The sequence below is a fragment of the Aquarana catesbeiana genome, linkage group LG02, assembly GCF_042186555.1.
Source record: "Aquarana catesbeiana isolate 2022-GZ linkage group LG02, ASM4218655v1, whole genome shotgun sequence".
Taxonomy (NCBI): domain Eukaryota; kingdom Metazoa; phylum Chordata; class Amphibia; order Anura; family Ranidae; genus Aquarana; species Aquarana catesbeiana.
This window is the reverse complement of record NC_133325.1, coordinates 662,395,656-662,414,833: the sequence shown is the minus strand read 5'-3', so window position 1 is coordinate 662,414,833 and position 19,178 is coordinate 662,395,656. Positions and strand designations below refer to the sequence as shown.

Sequence of the window (19,178 nt, the reverse complement as noted above, 5' to 3'; positions counted from 1 at the left end):
GTCCTTGGAAAGCAGTGAATCTTTTATTAAAAAAATATGCATGCTGTGATGACAACAGAAATGTACACAGGGGAGAAGCAGAAAGTAAGAGGACTTAACATAAGAAAGAATACACAAAATGGAGCCAGTTAATTCCTATTCTGCTTGCTATGCATTTTAGATACCATCAGTCATATTCTCCAAAGCGCATTGCAAATAATTATGTGCAAATATGAATGCAAATTGGGATAGAGAAAACACTGCCACCTGTAGATACACCCAGAATGACAATGTACTTCTGCATCTGCTTTCCCACAGTAAGAGGTCTTCGTGTTGGACTCAGGCCACACATCGCTGCATGGGAGAAGCGCTGCTTACCGCCGGTTGATTTTTATGTGTTATGGATTATGTCTCTTATCTTGGCGAATAAGCCAAGCAGAAAAAAAGCTATTTAATAAAATTCTAATTAGCCTGAAAGTGCCATAACTGTGCGCTTAACCTGATCACCTTGATACAGGCAGAACAGAAAAAGCACAGGTAATGTCTACACCAGATCGATTCTCACAGACATTATTAGGTGGTCACTGATGATCCCACCAGCAATATTCGCTCTGCTCCACTGTCTCTGTCGTGGTGGCCAGACTGCTTCAATTAATTCTTTATTTTCCGATTGATCTCTTCCAATATGAATAATTGATCTATAGTCAACAATTCAATCAATTGATATGCCACACACAGGGAAGTGGATTTCAATCAGTAGTGATCACATCCACCATGTAATCTCATAATTTGTTTGAATAAAATACAATTGTATTGTCAAGAAAGGCACGCCAGCAACCAAGATAGCAGCCGCAGAAGAATGCCTGTTCTCCAAGTCCCAATGAAGAAAGCCGCGCGCTTGTAAACTAGAGTCTGGGATGCGAGTGGTTGTGCACACGCACATTGTGACAGTTCTTGGCGCTAGATGGGCTATTTAAACGAGGCTAGTACCCAGGATCAATGCTCTCTGGTCTACAGCATTCCCTGTGATTCCTGCTACCTGTTACTTTTTAAACCTGTTCCAGTTGCTAACTTGGCTTGTTCCTGACTACTCCTGCCACCTGTCTGCATCTGACCCCGGCTTGTCTCTGATACTGATTCGGCCTATTCCTCTGGTTACTTCGCTGCCTGCCTGCTACCGACCCAGCCTGTACCTTGACTTCACTCCAGCCTCCGCATCTGTTCCTGATCTGCCTGCTTGTATATGACCCGTTCTGCCTGCACCTGCCTGTGTTTCCTACCTACAGAACACCCACTTTGCTAGCTGCTGTGTCTATCTTCCAGTTTTTTTCACTCCATTACCATTCTGCTACAGTCTTCATCCTACCTGCTGTTCCTGGTCTCCTTGCTGTTGGTGGTCCTCCACGTTGTCATCGGAAATTCCAAGCCAGCTCATCCATCGGCGATCCTGCCAGACACTCGTGCCACTCTGCACTCCTGCACCTCCTGTCTGCTGTATCGGCGGTTCTCGAGTCAGGTGTATGAGAGGCCTATCGGGCTCCACCACTAGGTACGTGACACGTATTCATGAACAAAATCTCTCAGCACTGCAGAATGACTCATGATTTAACACGCTGACCAACTAACTCGGTTTGATGGAATCCGATTTAGACTGAGTCTACATCGATTTGCAGGGGAAGTTATTAGGGATGCACCAAAATTTCGGCGGCCAAAACATTTTGGCCGAAAGGAACAAAATGCAGATAATTGTGCCGATAATTGCGCAGTAGCAGTGGCTGCACCGCCCATTGTGTGCTGTCACCCAGGCGGCTCAAGGTCCTGTCCTGTTCTCCCCTCCCTCCTCCTCTCCTCCCTCCTGCTCTCCTTGCAGAGCAGTGATCTCTGTGTCAGAGCTGAATTGCCGGGCCACCGTAGTAACAAATGCCCCGCCTCCTGTGATAGACAGCACACTGATCCAATGCCAGGGCATTGAATCAGTGTAATGTGATCACAGGAGGTGGGACATTGTTACTGTGGCCCGGGCAATTCAAATCCAGCCCCCTGACACAGCGGGGGATCGCTGCTCTGATCTGGACACTGACGAGGCTGCATTCACGGGCACTGGTGAGAGGCTGCACCTGACGGGCACAGACAAGGCTGCATCTAACATGCCCTGGTAGACTGCATCTAACAGACACTGGTAGACTGCATCTAACAGACACTGGTAGGCTGCATTCACAGGCACTGGTAGGTTGCATCTAACATGCACTGGCAAGGCTGCTGATACAAGAGATAGTTAGAGACTGTGGACATAATACAAGAGATGGTTAGAGACAGAGGACGTGGTACAAGAGATGGCTAGAGACTGTGGACATGATACAAGAGATGGTTAGAGACTGAGGACATGATATAAGGGATGGTTAGATATTGCAGCAGACAAATCAGAAACCTAACTGACGCTTTTGAGAATTTTTGGGGACTAGAAACACTAATACAGTAATCCGTGCTAAAAATATGAACTGTCACTGTACTAATGACACTGGCAGGAAAGGAATTAACATTGGGGGCGATCAAAGGGTTAAATGTATGCCTAGGTTGTGCTTACTCACTGTGGGGGAGGTGCTATGACTAGGGGAAGGCAAAGATCCATGTACCTGCTTTGCAGAAACACAGGATCTGTGCCTTCCCTTCTAACAGAACAACAATCTGCCTTGTTAACATAGGCAGATTGTCATTCTGCCTGTGCCCTGTACAATCGGCAGGTGAGTCTGCGGTACACACTTCTGGGCTCTCGCTATGTTTAATCACAGTGGGAGCGGGTCGCTGGCAGCCCGTGCGCACCCCAGACCCGGAAGTGTCAGATCACGTACTAGGTACGTGATCTGGTGCAGAGTTGCTACCCTGCTGCAGTATATGTGCGGTGGGCGGTCGTTAACTGGTTAAAGTAATATTAAAGGCAATTTTTTTTTCTTTTAAATGAACAAACATATTATACTTACCTGTTCTGTGTAAATAGTTTTGGACAGAGCAGCCCCGATCCTCCTCTTCTTGGGTCCTCTGCCAGCGCTCCTGGCCCCTCCCTCCTACTGAATGCCCCAGAGCAAGCAGCTTACAATGGGGGCACCCAAGCAGGCTAGCTCTCAAATTGCTGCTCTGCGTGTCCACACAGAGCCGTGGCTTGGCCCCGCCCCCGTTCCCTCCTTATTGGCTCACTGGCTGTGATTGACAGCAGTGGGAGCCAATGGATCTATCTTGCCTACCCTGCACACAGAAGGTTTTTTACCTTCATGCATAGAATGTTTGAAGGTAAAAAAAAACCTTGAGCCTTTACAACCCTTGTAACTATGTAGTTTGCCCATCAGTTACTTGATTATATTTTCATAACTGCTTCTGTAACCGCAATCATGCGACTGATCAAAATGAATTGAAGACACAGGCATAAAGGAAATGAACGCAGATGGGGATCTCTACAATGATTTCATAGTATTTATGGGGATTAAATGTACACAGAATTTTAAAAAATGGTGAAAAAATTGAGAATTAGAACTTGAAGCATATTGTATGTCATTTTTGTTTTTTCTACTTTTAGTTGCACTAGAACTTCACACGCAACAGCACTTTAAACCTGTGTCTACCCAGGCATGATACAATGAGAGCTGTGTTAGTTGTATACTTTTTTTTGTAATTATCTGTTTGTATTTATTCATGATGTTGGCATCTAGCTCATGGTACCTGCAGTAATGACCGGCATTTACCAGGGTGCTCCTGATCATGTGACGATTGTTTTTGCGATGGCATTTCATCAGTTGGTATTTCAGATTTTGGTAACAGTATACCTTCTCTATAATGGACCCAGGTTTCTCCAGAGTGAACAGCTGTGGTATAAAACGGTTTTGTATATTATTTTCTTTAAGCTTTCTCACATTATCTCTGGCAGCCCTGTGCTTTTTTCACAGCTTATAATTATTACCGGTTGATCCACCTATGCTCGAGAGCTAATAGAGAATTTGAGATCCAAGAACACTTAACACAATATACGTAAAACAAAAACAGTCACAAAAAGCAGTGCAGTGCCCATAGGCTTGCTTGGAACTCATTATGGCTGGATTATAAGTGAGAAAACAGTTACATATTAATGGTGCTAAGAGGATTAACCTTACTCTGTGAAGGTAAGTACATAAATGGCTCTTTAGCAAGGCAGATGGAAACTGTTGACTGAGTTTACAAGTGTTGGAGAACATGCAGGTAATGAGTAAGCAGCTCGTTCTCCTCCCTGTTGAAATCAAACCTCTTCCCCCATATCCCTGCAGGACAGAAAGGGTTAATTAATTAGTATTTTGAGCTTTTAATTGGAGCTTAGTGGGTCCCGCATGACAGCTGTCTGCCCCCCCTCCCAACTAAATTCATTTGTTTAAATTCATTTTGTACAATAGCGAAATTAATTATGCAGATTTCCTTTTGGAGGTAATGTTGTTTTGCCGCTCCAATATTAGTTTGTTGCAATTGTGCTCTGGGGGTCTCTGCATATTGTCTGCGATATTATCAGGCACTGGGCCTCTCTCATTTCGGGTTATTGACAGTTTCTGAGACGAGATGAAGATAATTATTAAGCCATTGTTGTGTATGGGAGGAGGCCAGTTACACGATGAAAAATAAAAAATAACATTTTTTCATTCCGAGTTAGCCTGCTTTCTTCCTTTTTTCCATGTAATTGTTCTCCCACGTTACTGTCGGCATTTATTTATTTCTGCATTACTCGGCAAGTCGCTCTTAAAGGTAAAGAAAAGCTTAAGCAGAACTACTCTTAAAACTGTTCCCTCTCCCCTCTTCCTACATATCCTGCCTACCCTGTATATAAACAAAAAGTCTGTGTATCTAACTATTTTTAATCTGCTCTGGTCCAGTCATGTGATCCTGCAGCACCAACTTCCCTATGTGAGAGAGCAGCTGCTGCAGGGTAGTGCCAACAACAGCTGGACCTTTGGAGCCCATGGGTGACGCCATGGCTCTAGGAATTCACAGCCCTTGTTGAGTACTTCTCTACATAGGGGAGCCTCTTTCTACCTATCCTGCCTACCCTATTTACAAAAAGTGTCTGTACTTCCCTATTTTTAATCTGCTCTGGTCTATTCATTTAATCCTGCAGAGAGCAGCTGCTGCGGGAGAGTGCCCACAATGGCTGGGCCATTGGAGCCCTTGGGTGACATCATGGCTTCACAGCCTTTGTTGAGCATTCCCTTACGTAGGAGAACCTCCTCCTATCTATCTTGCCTACTCTATATTAAAAAAAAGTCTGTGTGCTTACCTATTTTTAATCTGCTCTGGTCTAGTCATGTGATCCTGCAGCGCCAGCTTCCCTATGTCAGAGAGCAGATGCTGCAGGGGAGTGTCAATAACAGCTGGGCCTTTGGACCCCATGGGTGATGTCATGGCTCTAGGAATTCACAGCCCTTGTTGAGGACTCCCTTACACAGGGGAGCCTCCTTCTACCTATCCTGCCTACCCTATATACAAAACGTGTGTGTACTTACCTATTTTTAATCTGCTCTGGTCTATTTATTTATTCCTGCAGTGCCAGCTCCTCTATTTCAGAAAGCAGCAGCTGCAGGGAAGTGCCCACAATGGCTGGGCCATTGGAACCCATGGGTGACATCATGGCTCCAGGAAATCGCAGCCTTGTTGAGCATTCCCTTACATAAGAGAGCCTCCTCCTACCTATCCTGCCTACCCTATATAAAAAAAAAGTCTGTGCACTTAATTTTTTTTAAAGCGGAGGTCCAAACTCAAATAAAAAATGACATTAAAATTTTACAAAAATATATAAAAAAATTTGAAAAAAACAATTTACTTACCAGAAACCCCTGTTGCTAGGCAGTCTTCCTAATCTGCCTCTTCCTATTCTGCGGCGCTGTTCTGTAACTTCCTCCTCTTTGTTGAGCTGCCCCGTTGTATTCTGGGACATGTGTGTGTCCCAGAAAACAACAAGGCCATTCACAAAGCGCCGCACGACTCGCGCATACGCCGCAAAGCTCCACTGCCTGTTTCCCTTAGGATGGCAGTGTCGGCACCTGATCCGATGGATGGATCGGCCTCGGGGGGCCGACATCGCGGGCTCGCTGGACAGGTAAGTGCCCTTATTAAAAGTCAGCAGCCTACAGTGTTTTTAGTTGCCAACTTTTTTTTTTTTTTTTCCTTTTAAACAGCTGGACCTCCGCTGTAATCTGCTCTGGTCCAGTCATGTGATCCTGCAGCACCAGCTACTCTATGTCAGCAGCTGCTGCAGGGGAGTGCCAATAACAGCTGGGCCTTTGGACCCCATGGGTGATGTCATGGCTCCAAGAATTCATAGACTTTGTTGAGTACTCCCTTACACAGGGGAGCCTCCTTCTACCTATCCTGCCTACCCTAAATAAAAAAGTGTGTACACTAACCTATTTTTAATCTGATCTTGTCTAGTTATTTGAGAGAGAACAGGAGCTGCAGGGGAGTGCCCACAATGGCTGGGCCATTGGAGCCAATGGGTGACATCACGGCTCTAGGAATACACAGCCTTTGTTTAGCATTCTCTTACACAAGGGAGCCAAAGCTGCAGGATCATGTGACCGGAGCGGATTAAAAAAAGGTAAGTATACAGATCTTTTTTTTATACAGGATAGTTAGGTAGGAGGAGAGGGGAGAGAAATTTTAAAGAATAGCTATAATTAGGCTTTTCTTCAACTTTAAATTTAAAGGGGAAACTATTATAATATCACCTATGTTTTTTTGGATACAGCGTATAAGAGATCAGCTTGATCTAGATGATTTTATGAATGTATGTTGGTGTTCTAAAAACTGTTTCTATGTTTGTAATTTTGTTCTGCTTGTATTTATGTACATAAGCCCAGCCATATTTCCTTAGTACATTCTCAGGCTATGCTTTAGTTTTACACAGTGGATGCGCTTTACTGCTTTTTCTCCCAATGCAAATCTTACCACTTATTGAATGCAATGCACCTTTTGTCTCACTGATTAACATCTCAAATTGAACAGGTAGATTATCCATGAAGGGCAAAGCAACAGGCAGGCTCACTTTAAAGCGTTTGTAAATTGCAGATTAAAAAAAAAACAAAAAACCTGCAAGGCAATGGTATAATGTGCTAGTATGCATCGCATACTAGCACTTTATGAAATACTCACCTTGGAACAAAGCCATCCAGTTTTGTTATGTCACCGTTGAGAGGGCTGACATATTCCCCCTGTCTGTCTTCTGGGTTTGCGTGGTCCGACTATGTGATTGGCTGGAGCCGCGATGACGTCACTCCCGTGCTTGCACCACGTTTTCGGCACGGGCTCTGAAGGCCCAGCACTGTAAGTTGGATCTTCAGAGTGCATGTGCCAATGATGTCATTGGCTGCATGCACTCTGAATATCTCCTAAACGATGCAAATTTAGGGGATATTCACAGTACCTGCAGGTAACTGGAAACAAGGAGAAGAAGACATTTCTAAGGTCTGAGTTGATCCCAGTTGGAGCTCACACAGTGGTCAGGACTCTTTCTGATGTGACCGCTCTAGGAAGTTGCCAAGCACCAACACTGTCACATGGAGGAAAAGGAAAATGAGTCGCATGCTTCTCCGTATTCAGAAGTACCTGATATTCTCTTTGCTTGCAGTGGTTGAAAGAGCGAAGGGGTGGTATGTATGCGCAGGATGGAGGCAAACATTAAAGTTAACCTGTTGCTTATCCTTGCATGGCACAGATTTACTTTAGGGCAGGTGTTGATGGACTTTGGTCTTCAGTGTCAGTGGCATCAGTTTAAGATGTTTTTGAGAGCATTCAGAATTCATTGACCGGAGCATTTGATTTACTTGAAGTGGGTTTTGCTTCCCCATAGACTCGTATAGGAATGCAAAACCCACTTGAAGTAAACAATTCTCCAGCGACATGGGCCCTAAGGCAGGGGATAGAAGAAGTAAAATACAGAGCTCTCTGACAGTCATTCTACAAATTCATTTTATACCAGCCTTGCTCAAGCTTTTTAACACAGAAAAACCCTTCAAATCATTTTCTATTCTCACGGAACCCCGGCCTACAATTACTATATATACAGATCATGGTACGTTTGTGCAGAATTTTAAAGGATGCACTCGAGGCACCCCATTCTAAAATGTAAAAAACTGAACTAATAGTTTTACAATATGCAGAAACATAGACACAAGTGGGACACCCAAAATTAGCGATGATTTTTTTCTTCCAAAGCAAATGTGCCTCTGCACACTGGTACTGACTAGTATTCCAGTGTTTCTCTTCTCCTTCAGCTTCTCTCCCTCACTCAGCTAATGTGATCCCAGTGCTGAAGGAGAGGGTCAGGGGAGAGGCAAACAAGGATGTTGTGCAGGTGCCTGATGTCCTCCTTTGAACCGATGATGTCATTATTTGTTAGGATGCCAGTGGCTGGAAGGATGTAACAGTGCTCAAGTAAAACCTTTTACCTAAAAGGCAAGCTTCGTCTATCTACTGGCCTGTAGGCATTATGCCAAGGCACCCCTGAAGAAACCTGAAGGCATTCCCAGTTGCCTGGGCACCCTGTTTGAAAAAGGATGCTTTAGTGTGATGGTCACTAAGAAGAATGCACCTTACATTGGGGGAATCTCCCACTTTACATATAGCTAAAATGAGCATTGTTGTTAGTGGTTATGTATCTAAGAGAAGGAATTTGCCTCATTGCTCAAGGAACTTATATATACCTCTAGGGGAACCCTAGGGATCCATGGAATCCCTTGTCGCTGCTGACTTTTAATGTAAGGACACTTCCCTGTCCAGGGATCCTGCGATGTCAGCACCCCAAGCCAGTTTGTCAAACGTAAACTGTAAGGGAAAGCCTTCAGGCTTCACAGCCTGTTTCCTACTGCACATGCCTGAGTCACGCTGCGCTTTCTGAATGGTCCCACCATCTTCTGGGACCTGTGTGTGTGTGTCCCAAAAGGCTGTGGGGGAAGGAGGAGGGGCCGAAAATGCTTGTAGATCGCTGCTGCGATCTTATCCTGTAGTGGGAGCGGGTACCTGTCAAAACCAGGTACCAGCTCCACTCAAAAAGTGTCGAATATGGCAGTGAAGGGGAGGAGGGTGCGAAAAAGTGGAGCTTCCCCCTTTTGGGTGGAGCTCTGCTTTAAGATAGGAAAGCCACAAACAAAGTTATGTCGACCAAAGATGGTTTGACTCTCAGCCGGTTTAGCAGGGACCGGACAAGATTCGAACCATGTATGGGCAGGCTGAATTTACCCAAGTTGGTCTGTCGGATTAAGCATTTGACTATTGCTAGTGGCAATATTGCTAGTAATCACTCTGTTCTCCCAGCGGGGACGGCTTCCCCCACATCATGGGAGGGAATTTAATTGATTTCGGTTGCAGGAAAGAAAATCAATCTGTCTATGGCCGACTTTACTTTGATGAAAACACTGCAATAATACCATGAATTCTTAGCTCAGTGTAAATACACTTTTTATAATCCTTTTAATTGGTTAAAAACTAAAAAAAATTGTGATTTGGGAGATTATGTATATAGGCAATAATGAATCAATTAAATTAGATAAATATATAAATACACAATTATAAATATATAAAGTGTCTCTTCAGTATTGCAGCAGCGCTGTGCACCCCAATTAAACAGGGTCTCTTTCTTAATCTATTTCAGAAAGTTCAAACACGGATCTGATAGCCAGAGTCCCACCAATAAATAATCAAGATGTATTCTGTGAGGGTAGTAATCCTTTCACCAAGCGATACACCACGTGCTGGGGTCCCCAATGAAAACTCACTCACCAGAAATCAGATCAACAAAAGCCTTGATTAATAGTAGTAAATCTGCATCAATATCCAAAGCGACCACCAGATGTCAGTATTATTCCCAGTAGTTCCAATAGGATATGTAGAAGAAACAAAAATGCTCACATAGCGTGATACTGCTAAACATCTTTATTTGAACCATCCAAACATCCCCTTAAAACCATGCATACCAAAATTTAATAAACACTGAGCAAAGATAACAAAGTGCACTGTGCCTGATTGCGTCCTCCAGTCGTGAAAAACCTGTCAGGAGCGCTCCCTGTGTGTAACCACAGTCACACGCTTCCTGGTTCCTCGGTTGGTGGAGCACATGCGTCACTTCCTGTGCGACACGTCCCTAACGTTTCGTCACTTCCTGGACTTCTTCTGAGGGCGTGACACACAAGAAAGGAGGCCGGTATTTATATAAGTGGCAGGCGGAACAGCCAATCAGCAGAAGCAGACGCCCGGATGACTCACACATCCCCGCCCCTAATGCTAAATACTGTCAGCAATGTGTGAAATAACATCATCCGGACATTCTGCTCCCACAGGTCGTATTAAGCATAACAATACCGGTTCTAGTGGAAGATGACCTAATGCATAAAAAACAAGTACCTTGAATACCTGCAATCATTCAGTGTATGCGGCGCGGACATTGATCCGCAGCGCTATCATTGAGCAAGCACACTTTCGGTATTCATTAAAACTGATTAAAATATTCTCTCAAAATATAAAAGTTTTCAGTAAACAAGAATTGTCTAGCAATTTTACATCATACATTGCTTATCCTATGAATAAAGATAAAAACTGCATAGCGATTTCCTAGCACGTATTGAATAATCGCATACGCTAAATTGCACCTGATAAACATATGTTGGAATATTAAAATAAATATATTGTCTAGCAATTTTACATCATACATTGCTTATCCTATGAAAAGATAAAAACTGCATAGCGATTTCCTAGCACGTATTGAATAATCGCATACGATAAATTGCACCTGATAAACACATGTTGAAATATTAAAATAAATATGTATTAAAATTGTATATCTAAAATGTATATATGTACATATATAAAATATATGACAATCCACATGTAAATTTATGTATATAAAACGTGATCATATTGGAGTCAAAATTATAATAAAAAAATTACACTGTGATAAAATGAAACTGGAACCATACCCCAGGGTATGTCTATGTGTCACTGATGAAACAATTTATGTCAAGCTCTATGTTAAGACCTTTGGGGGCAATCACATCCACAGAATAGATCCAATGGGTTTCACGTTTGGATAACTCTCGGATGCGATTTATGCCCCTCCAATGGGACTGGAGATGTTCAACCCCCCAAAATTCCAATCCCGTCGGGATGAACATCTCCAGTCCCATTGGAGGGGCATAAATCACATCCGAGAGTTATCCAAACGTGAAACCCATTGGATCTATTCTGTGGATGTGATTGCCCCCAAGGGTCTTAACATAGAGCTTGACATAAATTGTTTCATCAGTGACACATAGACATACCCTGGGGTATGGTTCCAGTTTCATTTTATCACAGTGTAATTTTTTTATTATAATTTTGACTCCAATATGATCACGTTTTATATACATAAATTTACATGTGGATTGTCATATATTTTATATATGTACATATATACATTTTAGATATACAATTTTAATACATATTTATTTTAATATTTCAACATGTGTTTATCAGGTGCAATTTATCGTATGCGATTATTCAATACATGCTAGGAAATCGCTATGCAGTTTTTATCTTTTCATAGGATAAGCAATGTATGATGTAAAATTGCTAGACAATATATTTATTTTAATATTCCAACATATGTTTATCAGGTGCAATTTAGCGTATGCGATTATTCAATACGTGCTAGGAAATCGCTATGCAGTTTTTATCTTTATTCATAGGATAAGCAATGTATGATGTAAAATTGCTAGACAATTCTTGTTTACTGAAAACTTTTATATTTTGAGAGAATATTTTAATCAGTTTTAATGAATACCGAAAGTGTGCTTGCTCAATGATAGCGCTGCGGATCAATGTCCGCGCCGCATACACTGAATGATTGCAGGTATTCAAGGTACTTGTTTTTTATGCATTAGGTCATCTTCCACTAGAACCGGTATTGTTATGCTTAATACGACCTGTGGGAGCAGAATGTCCGGATGATGTTATTTCACACATTGCTGACAGTATTTAGCATTAGGGGCGGGGATGTGTGAGTCATCCGGGCGTCTGCTTCTGCTGATTGGCTGTTCCGCCTGCCACTTATATAAATACCGGCCTCCTTTCTTGTGTGTCACGCCCTCAGAAGAAGTCCAGGAAGTGACGAAACGTTAGGGACGTGTTGCACAGGAAGTGACGCATGTGCTCCACCAACCGAGGAACCAGGAAGCGTGTGACTGTGGTTACACACAGGGAGCGCTCCTGACAGGTTTTTCACGACTGGAGGACGCAATCAGGCACAGTGCACTTTGTTATCTTTGCTCAGTGTTTATTAAATTTTGGTACGCATGGTTTTAAGGGGATGTTTGGATGGTTCAAATAAAGATGTTTAGCAGTATCACGCTATGTGAGCATTTTTGTTTCTTCTACATATCCTATTGGAACTACTGGGAATAATACTGACATCTGGTGGTCGCTTTGGATATTGATGCAGATTTACTACTATTAATCAAGGCTTTTGTTGATCTGATTTCTGGTGAGTGAGTTTTCATTGGGGACCCCAGCACGTGGTGTATCACTTGGTGAAAGGATTACTACCCTCACAGAATACATCTTGATTATTTATTGGTGGGACTCTGGCTATCAGATCCGTGTTTGAACTTTCTGAAATAGATTAAGAAAGAGACCCTGTTTAATTGGGGTGCACAGCGCTGCTGCAATACTGAAGAGACACTTTATATATTTATATATTTATAATTGTGTATTTATATATTTATCTAATTTAATTGATTCATTATTGCCTATATACATGTTCTACTATTTAAGCAGCTGCTACTAGTCATGTAATTATTTATGTGCCGCACATACACCGTTAGAATATTGTACTAAGCGCAGAGCATTGTTGTTTTTTTGGGACGGGCATATACAGCATACATTCATTCATGGGAGATTATGTAACCTTACATAAGGAAATTAGGTAGCACAAGATATGGATCCTGTACTTCATAAACCTTAAACATGATGTTACTGCTTAATTTGAAATTAAAATCACACTGCAGCAAAAGGCGGATAGATCTTTGTCAATCACAGACCTATGTGGACCTGTGGTTTACATGTCCTAGTTCTAATTCCATTGATTAAATCAGTATTCCTGTACATTCTCTCTACAGGGCGCCCAACTGCCCGTCGTGTGGCCAACCAGATACCCGATGAAATCTCCCAGAATCCTTTACTCCTGGAAGCCATTTCTGTACTACCTCAAAACTATAACTTTGAAATTCCTAAGACAATATGGAGGATTCAGCAAGCTGAAGCTAAAAGAGGTATGCTTATGTTATTATGGTTTTATGTTACCATTGTAGGATTGCAGATTTAGACTGAATTCATCTTTTGGTATTGCAATAATATGCTGTAGATTGCATGTTACCACAGAACACAGTAACGCGCAGACTGTTTGCGTTGCATTGCAGTACCATTCGTTTTAAATGGCACCCCTAGGCACCACAGTGGATTTGCATTTTAGCGCATCAAAATGCACAGATATAAACTATGTTGTGCACTGCTTTGATTTAAGAAAAAAAAAGGGGGTAAAATCTGCATGACTGTGCTCTGACAGCCTCTTTAATACATACATAATGCACATTAACAAAAAGTTAAAATGTGTATTTACAACTTTTTTTGCATTACCAGTTCAGTGCAGGGGCAATGCATTGACTCCTGCAAACTCTTACCCCAGGTCAGTATTGGGGTCCGAACCTTCTGTTATGGGGCTGTAAGAAGTAAACAATGGACTACAAGTGTGGGGATGTCGCCGCACTTGTGCTCCAGTGAGATCTGTGAGTCTCCTAACAAGGGGCGTAACATAGGCAGGCTAATTCTAATCAGGACTCGAAAGAATGCAAACATGTACTAAAAACATTAGATAAAAATAAGACTGCAGCGCCAGATAAATGACCGGTCACCTGTGTAGGAGGTCTGGGAGATCCTAGCAGCATTCCTGTTGCTCTACTAAGCCTGTTTAGACCCCCCTGAGTAAGGGTGGTCGCAGGCTTTCTGGTAAGCCCCCATTGTTTTTATTGAAAGGTGACGGGCAACTCTGGGTCACGCACTGGAAATCTTCCTTTTGGATATTTTCATTTATGAACTGTATTTGTCAATATTTTTATGTGTTTTTATATGCATGTTTATTGCCATTGGAATAATTACTTATGGACAATTTTTTCACTTTTTTGCACTGGATTATTGATCACTATTGTTATACTGGTAGTATACTGTATACATTATCATTATACATATCATACTCACTTGTAGTATTTATCTGGCACTGCACTCTTATTTTTAGCTATACCTTTTTGTGCCCTATATCGGGGTTATAGTGTTCAGCTGCAGGATATATTTCACAGCCCCTTTTATATTATTTTTCTATTTTTCACATTTATCACGCACCTAGCGCAATTCTTCTTTTTTATTTTATGTACTGAAAACATTATTAGTGCCGTGTGCACAGTGAGGGCAGTGTGCAATACATACAAAATAGAATACAATTATATACAGAACTTACAAATTTCCTTTACAGTCTCCTCTCTTTTGATCAATATTTTGATCACTAACCATACCTGCTATCACCTTTTAACATGAACCTTCACACGCTTAGGTGGAGGTAATCCTGGCCAAAGAGGCAAAAACTCCATTGTGGAGAATATTGTCCTGAAAATGCCTTACCGACCAAGGAAGTCTGATAACTCAAATGTAGGCGAAAGGCTTACCTCAGCCGGCTGCTTTATCAGAATTTCCCGGATTGTCTCAAGCTCCTCATTTCGGATTCTCAGGGTCACCTGTAAATCCCCTCCTGGCTGGCTCGCCATCTGACCTGGACATTTATGGATAGGCAACTCCTATCTTCTTATTGAGTAGTGGTTCCAAATTAATAATAACTACTGCAGTAGGGAACAGACACAAAAGATACACTCCGCATCTTTCCAAATAACTGTTTTGCTTTATTATGACACAATTGAAGATTTTTATACACATGATTACGTAGGTAGAGGTCGACCGATATATCGGCTGGCCGATATATCGGCCGATATTTGGCTTTTTTTACTTAATCGGCATCGGCCGATTGTGCTGATAAAAAAAGCCGATTCAGCGGGACTTGCAAATGACTTCTGTAATTGAAGTCAATTGCAAGTTGTCTGAAGTTTTCTTCTCTCCTCCTCTGGGCAGCCTGCCAAGTCTGATAAGAAGATACATTGTATCTCTTTCAGGTTCTTTTATCAATAGACTGAACTCCGTGGAGAAGTTTTCAGTTTAACCATTTAAAGACTAAATCTTTTCTGACACTTGTTGCTTACAAGTAAAAATCCTGTATTTTCTGCTATAAAATCACTTAGAACCCCCAAACATTATATATATATATTTTTTTTAGAAGAGACCCTAGGGAATAAAATAGCGGTTGTTGCAATATTTTATGTCACACGGTATTTGCGCAGCGGTCTTTCAAACGCAATTTAAAAAAAAAAAAAAAATACACTAATGAAATTAAAAAAAAAAAAAAAAGCAGTAAAGTTAGCCCATTTTTTTTCGTCCAAAAGTTTTGATTTTTTGTGTATTTAATATTTAAGATATAGTTATTTTTTTTTATCTAAATTCTACATACAAGTGAACTGATTGGAGGTTTGTTTTGTTTAATAAATGTTTAAATATAAACATTTTTCTGTATCACTTATTACTTAAGGCTGCTTTCACACTGGAGCGGGCATGCGTTGACGGTAAAATGCTGTTAATTTTAGCGGCGCTTTACCGTCATTTTAGCAGCGCTATTCGGCTGCTAGCGGGGCGCTTATAACCCAGCTAGCGGCCGAAGAAGGGGTTAAATGCGCCCCTGAAGCGCTGCTGCCGAAACGCTTTGCAGGCGCTTCGGCAGCGGTGCGCATTCATTTCAATGGGCAGGAGTGGTGGAGGAGCGGTTATACACCGCTCCAAAGATGCTGCTTGCAGGACTTTTTTTTAACATCCTGCCAGCGCATCGCCTCAGTGTGACAGCACTCAGGATATCACACAGACTGCAGGGGAGCCGTTTCTTTCTCGAACATCACGGGACACAGAGCCACAGTAATTACTGATGGGTTATATAGGTATCACTGGTGATTGGACACTGGCACACCCTATCAGGAAGTTCAACCCCCTATATAATCCCTCCCCCTTGCAGGGATACCTCAGTTTTTACGCCAGTGTCTTAGGTGATGGACGTGTAAAGATGTCCTGTGCTGAGCTCCAAAGGGAATATCCTAAGATCCTATACTGGGGCAAGCCAGGCGAACCGGATCCATTCAAAGTGTCTTTTCATGGCCGAATTGAATGGTACCCGGGCCTCGTGTCTGAAGAAACGAGGTTTTACCCGTAATGCTTCTCTTTTTAGAGAGCTGGACCCCGCAGATCAGAAAATGGCTTTAAACTTCCTAATTTCTGGCGAGGTGCTTTACGGTCCCAGAACTGTTGTATCCCCCTACTGATGGGGGCCCCAGTCTCTGACGGTTTTTTCAAACGGAGCCCACCGGGAGAGGTGAAGATTGGGTCTGTGTAAACAGCACCCTGCGGCTGGATAAGGTAAGAGGAGATTCCACAGAATTTTTGAGTTCTAGTGGCTTTTCTCCTTTAAGGTAAATGCATGCTATGCCTATTGTGACTACCGGGGGCTGCCAAGAGCACAAACCTACACATGCTGACTGACTGTCTCAGGTGTTCAGTGCTGATTATGTCCCAGCATCTCAAAGCAGGATGCAAGTAGGTAAGGTGGAAAGTGGGATTTCTCATGTTTGAATGTTCCCCCCAGGCTAGAGAGGGGCCACAGGGGTCTAGAAAGTGGTTATACCACCCGGGCTCTGCGGCCTAATGGCCACCATCTCTGAAGATAGCCGTTCAGGCAGATCTTGTTACCAGTCTCCCTCCTCCCCCCCCCCCATCCCCAGCCTTTTCTCCAGAAGCATGACAGGAGAGTCGGCAGTGCGGGAAGCGCTCGTTTTTTTCAAAACTCGAGGGGGGGGGCGGTAGAGGAGGGGGCGGGACGTCAGCACAGAGTGCTTAGACTCCCACTCAGGCCAGCTGCAGGCTATTAAAGGCACTCTGTACAGGTGCACTCAGCCTTCTGAGAGACACAGAGCTGACGGTCGCATGTAAGGTGGGACACAGGCATTCTCCTAGGCAGCATTTACTGAAGTAACACCAGACTGAGCATTGGGTAGCAAGGCTTTTAGCCAGACTACATCGCTCAGCGGGCAGTGTTCATTTGTATACCTCACACCTTGTTGCTTTGCACTATGGGTAGAAGAGGTTCAAGCACCCCAGGAACCAGAGACACTAGGGGATCTCGTTCAGGTTCTGAGGGCCCCCTGTCGGCAGCATCCTCCCCCCCTAAAGATGGGCCAGGGATGGCTAGCCAGGGAGAGCCATCGGGGTCAGGGGCTACACCTGCTTCTGGCACTTCAGCCCCTGTATATGTTACACAAGAGGTTTTTTCCTCAACCATTAATAGTCTAGAGGAAAGATTAATGGCCGTGATTACGTCTTCATTCAGTGGAAGAAAACGCACTAGGCTTTCCTCTGTTCCCCAAGACCCTCAGACAGAGGAGCTCTGGGATAAAGGAGATGAATCCCTTTCAGAGGATCGGGATGGGATGGATGATTCCTCTTCGGAGGATTCAGGTGGAGAGGGACCCTCTGCGACTTCCCAAGAGGAGAAAGTCTTAGTGCAGATCCTCACTGGATTGGTCCGCTCCACATTTAAGTTGCCCATACCTGAAACTGCTAAAGAATCCTCTTCTGCTTTGGGGTCACTGAAACCTTTCCAAGCAGCACATGCTTTTCCTGTTCATACTTTACTTGAAAAGCTTATTTATTCTGAGTGGGATCACCCAGACAAATGTTTTTTTCCGCCGAGAAAGTTTTCAACACTTTATCCGATGGAAGAAAAGTTTATTAAAATGTGGGGAATACCGGCTATTGATGCCGCCATTTCCTCCGTAAATAATAGCCTGACTTGTCCTGTAGACAATGCTCAGATGCTCAGGGATCCTGTAGATAAAAGGATGGAATCCCTATTGAAGGATGTTTTCTCCTTAGCAGGATCAGTGGCCCAACCTGCAGTAGCAGCGATTGGAGTCTGTCAATACTTAAGAGACCATGTTAAGCAGGTCATCAAAGTATTACCTGAACAGCAGGCCCAGGGGTTTGCTAACCTTCCAGCGGCCTTATGCTTTGTGGTTGACGCCATTAGAGATTCTATCGTGCAAACCTCCCGTCTGGGGTTGGTGCATATACGTAGAATCCTATGGTTGAAAAATTGGTCAGCCGAAGCACCATGTAAGAAGCTACTGGCTGGGTTTCCATTTCGTGGTGCAAGGTTGTTTGGAGAGGACTTGGATAACTATATCAAGAGAATCTCTTGTGGGAAAAGCACTCTCTTACCTGTCAAGAAGAAGAGTAAGCGTCCCTCTTTCAAACGGACTCTTTCCCCAGCGCCGGGGGCTTCAGCCTCCAGGCAGTCTCGACGGCCGCCTCCATCGGGGTCCAGAGACAAGAGTCAACCCCAGGGACAAAAGAAGTCCTGGGGAAAGAAGCCTACTAGGCAAAACACTAAGACCTCTGCATGAGGGGGCGCCCCCGCTCACTCGAGTGTGGGGAAGACTGCGACACTTCTCAGAGCTCTGGCACGAGGACTTCCAGGACAGATGGGTAGTCTCCACGGTAACCTTAGGGTACAAGCTGGAGTTTCAGGAATTCCCTTCTCCTCGGTTCCTCAGATCAAATGTTCCCAGAGACCCAGAGAAGAAGTAGTCGCTCCTTCTAGCGTTAGAGCGACTTTTGTCGCAGGAGGTCATTATGATAGTTCCCGCAAAGGACCAGGGATTGGGCTTCTATTCCAACCTTTTTACGGTCCAAAAGCCAAATGGGGATGTCAGGCCCATTTTGGACTTAAGGGATCTGAACCGATTCCTAAGGATTCAATCCTTCCGCATGAAATCAATTCGAACAGTAGTTCCCACCCTGCAGGGAGGAGAATTTCTGGCATCAATAGACATCAGAGATGCATATCTGCATGTGCCCATTTTTCCTGCTCATCAGAAGTTTCTGCGCTTCGAGGTAGGAGGGCGCCATTTCCAGTTTGTGGCTCTGCCTTTTGGGATAGCCACTGCACCTCGAGTGTTCACAAAGATCTTGGCTCC

General features: G+C 43.4%; 1 protein-coding gene across 1 annotated transcript in view; it reads left to right on the top strand.

The window, feature by feature from the left end:
• Positions 1-19,178, top strand: part of DPH1 (diphthamide biosynthesis 1) — a 444,182-nt gene that overhangs the window by 38,934 nt on the left and 386,070 nt on the right. Inside the window, exon 2 of the mRNA XM_073616616.1 lies at positions 13,128-13,280. Coding sequence (XP_073472717.1) covers positions 13,128-13,280 — 153 coding nt within the window. The remainder of the gene's footprint in view (positions 1-13,127; positions 13,281-19,178) is intronic.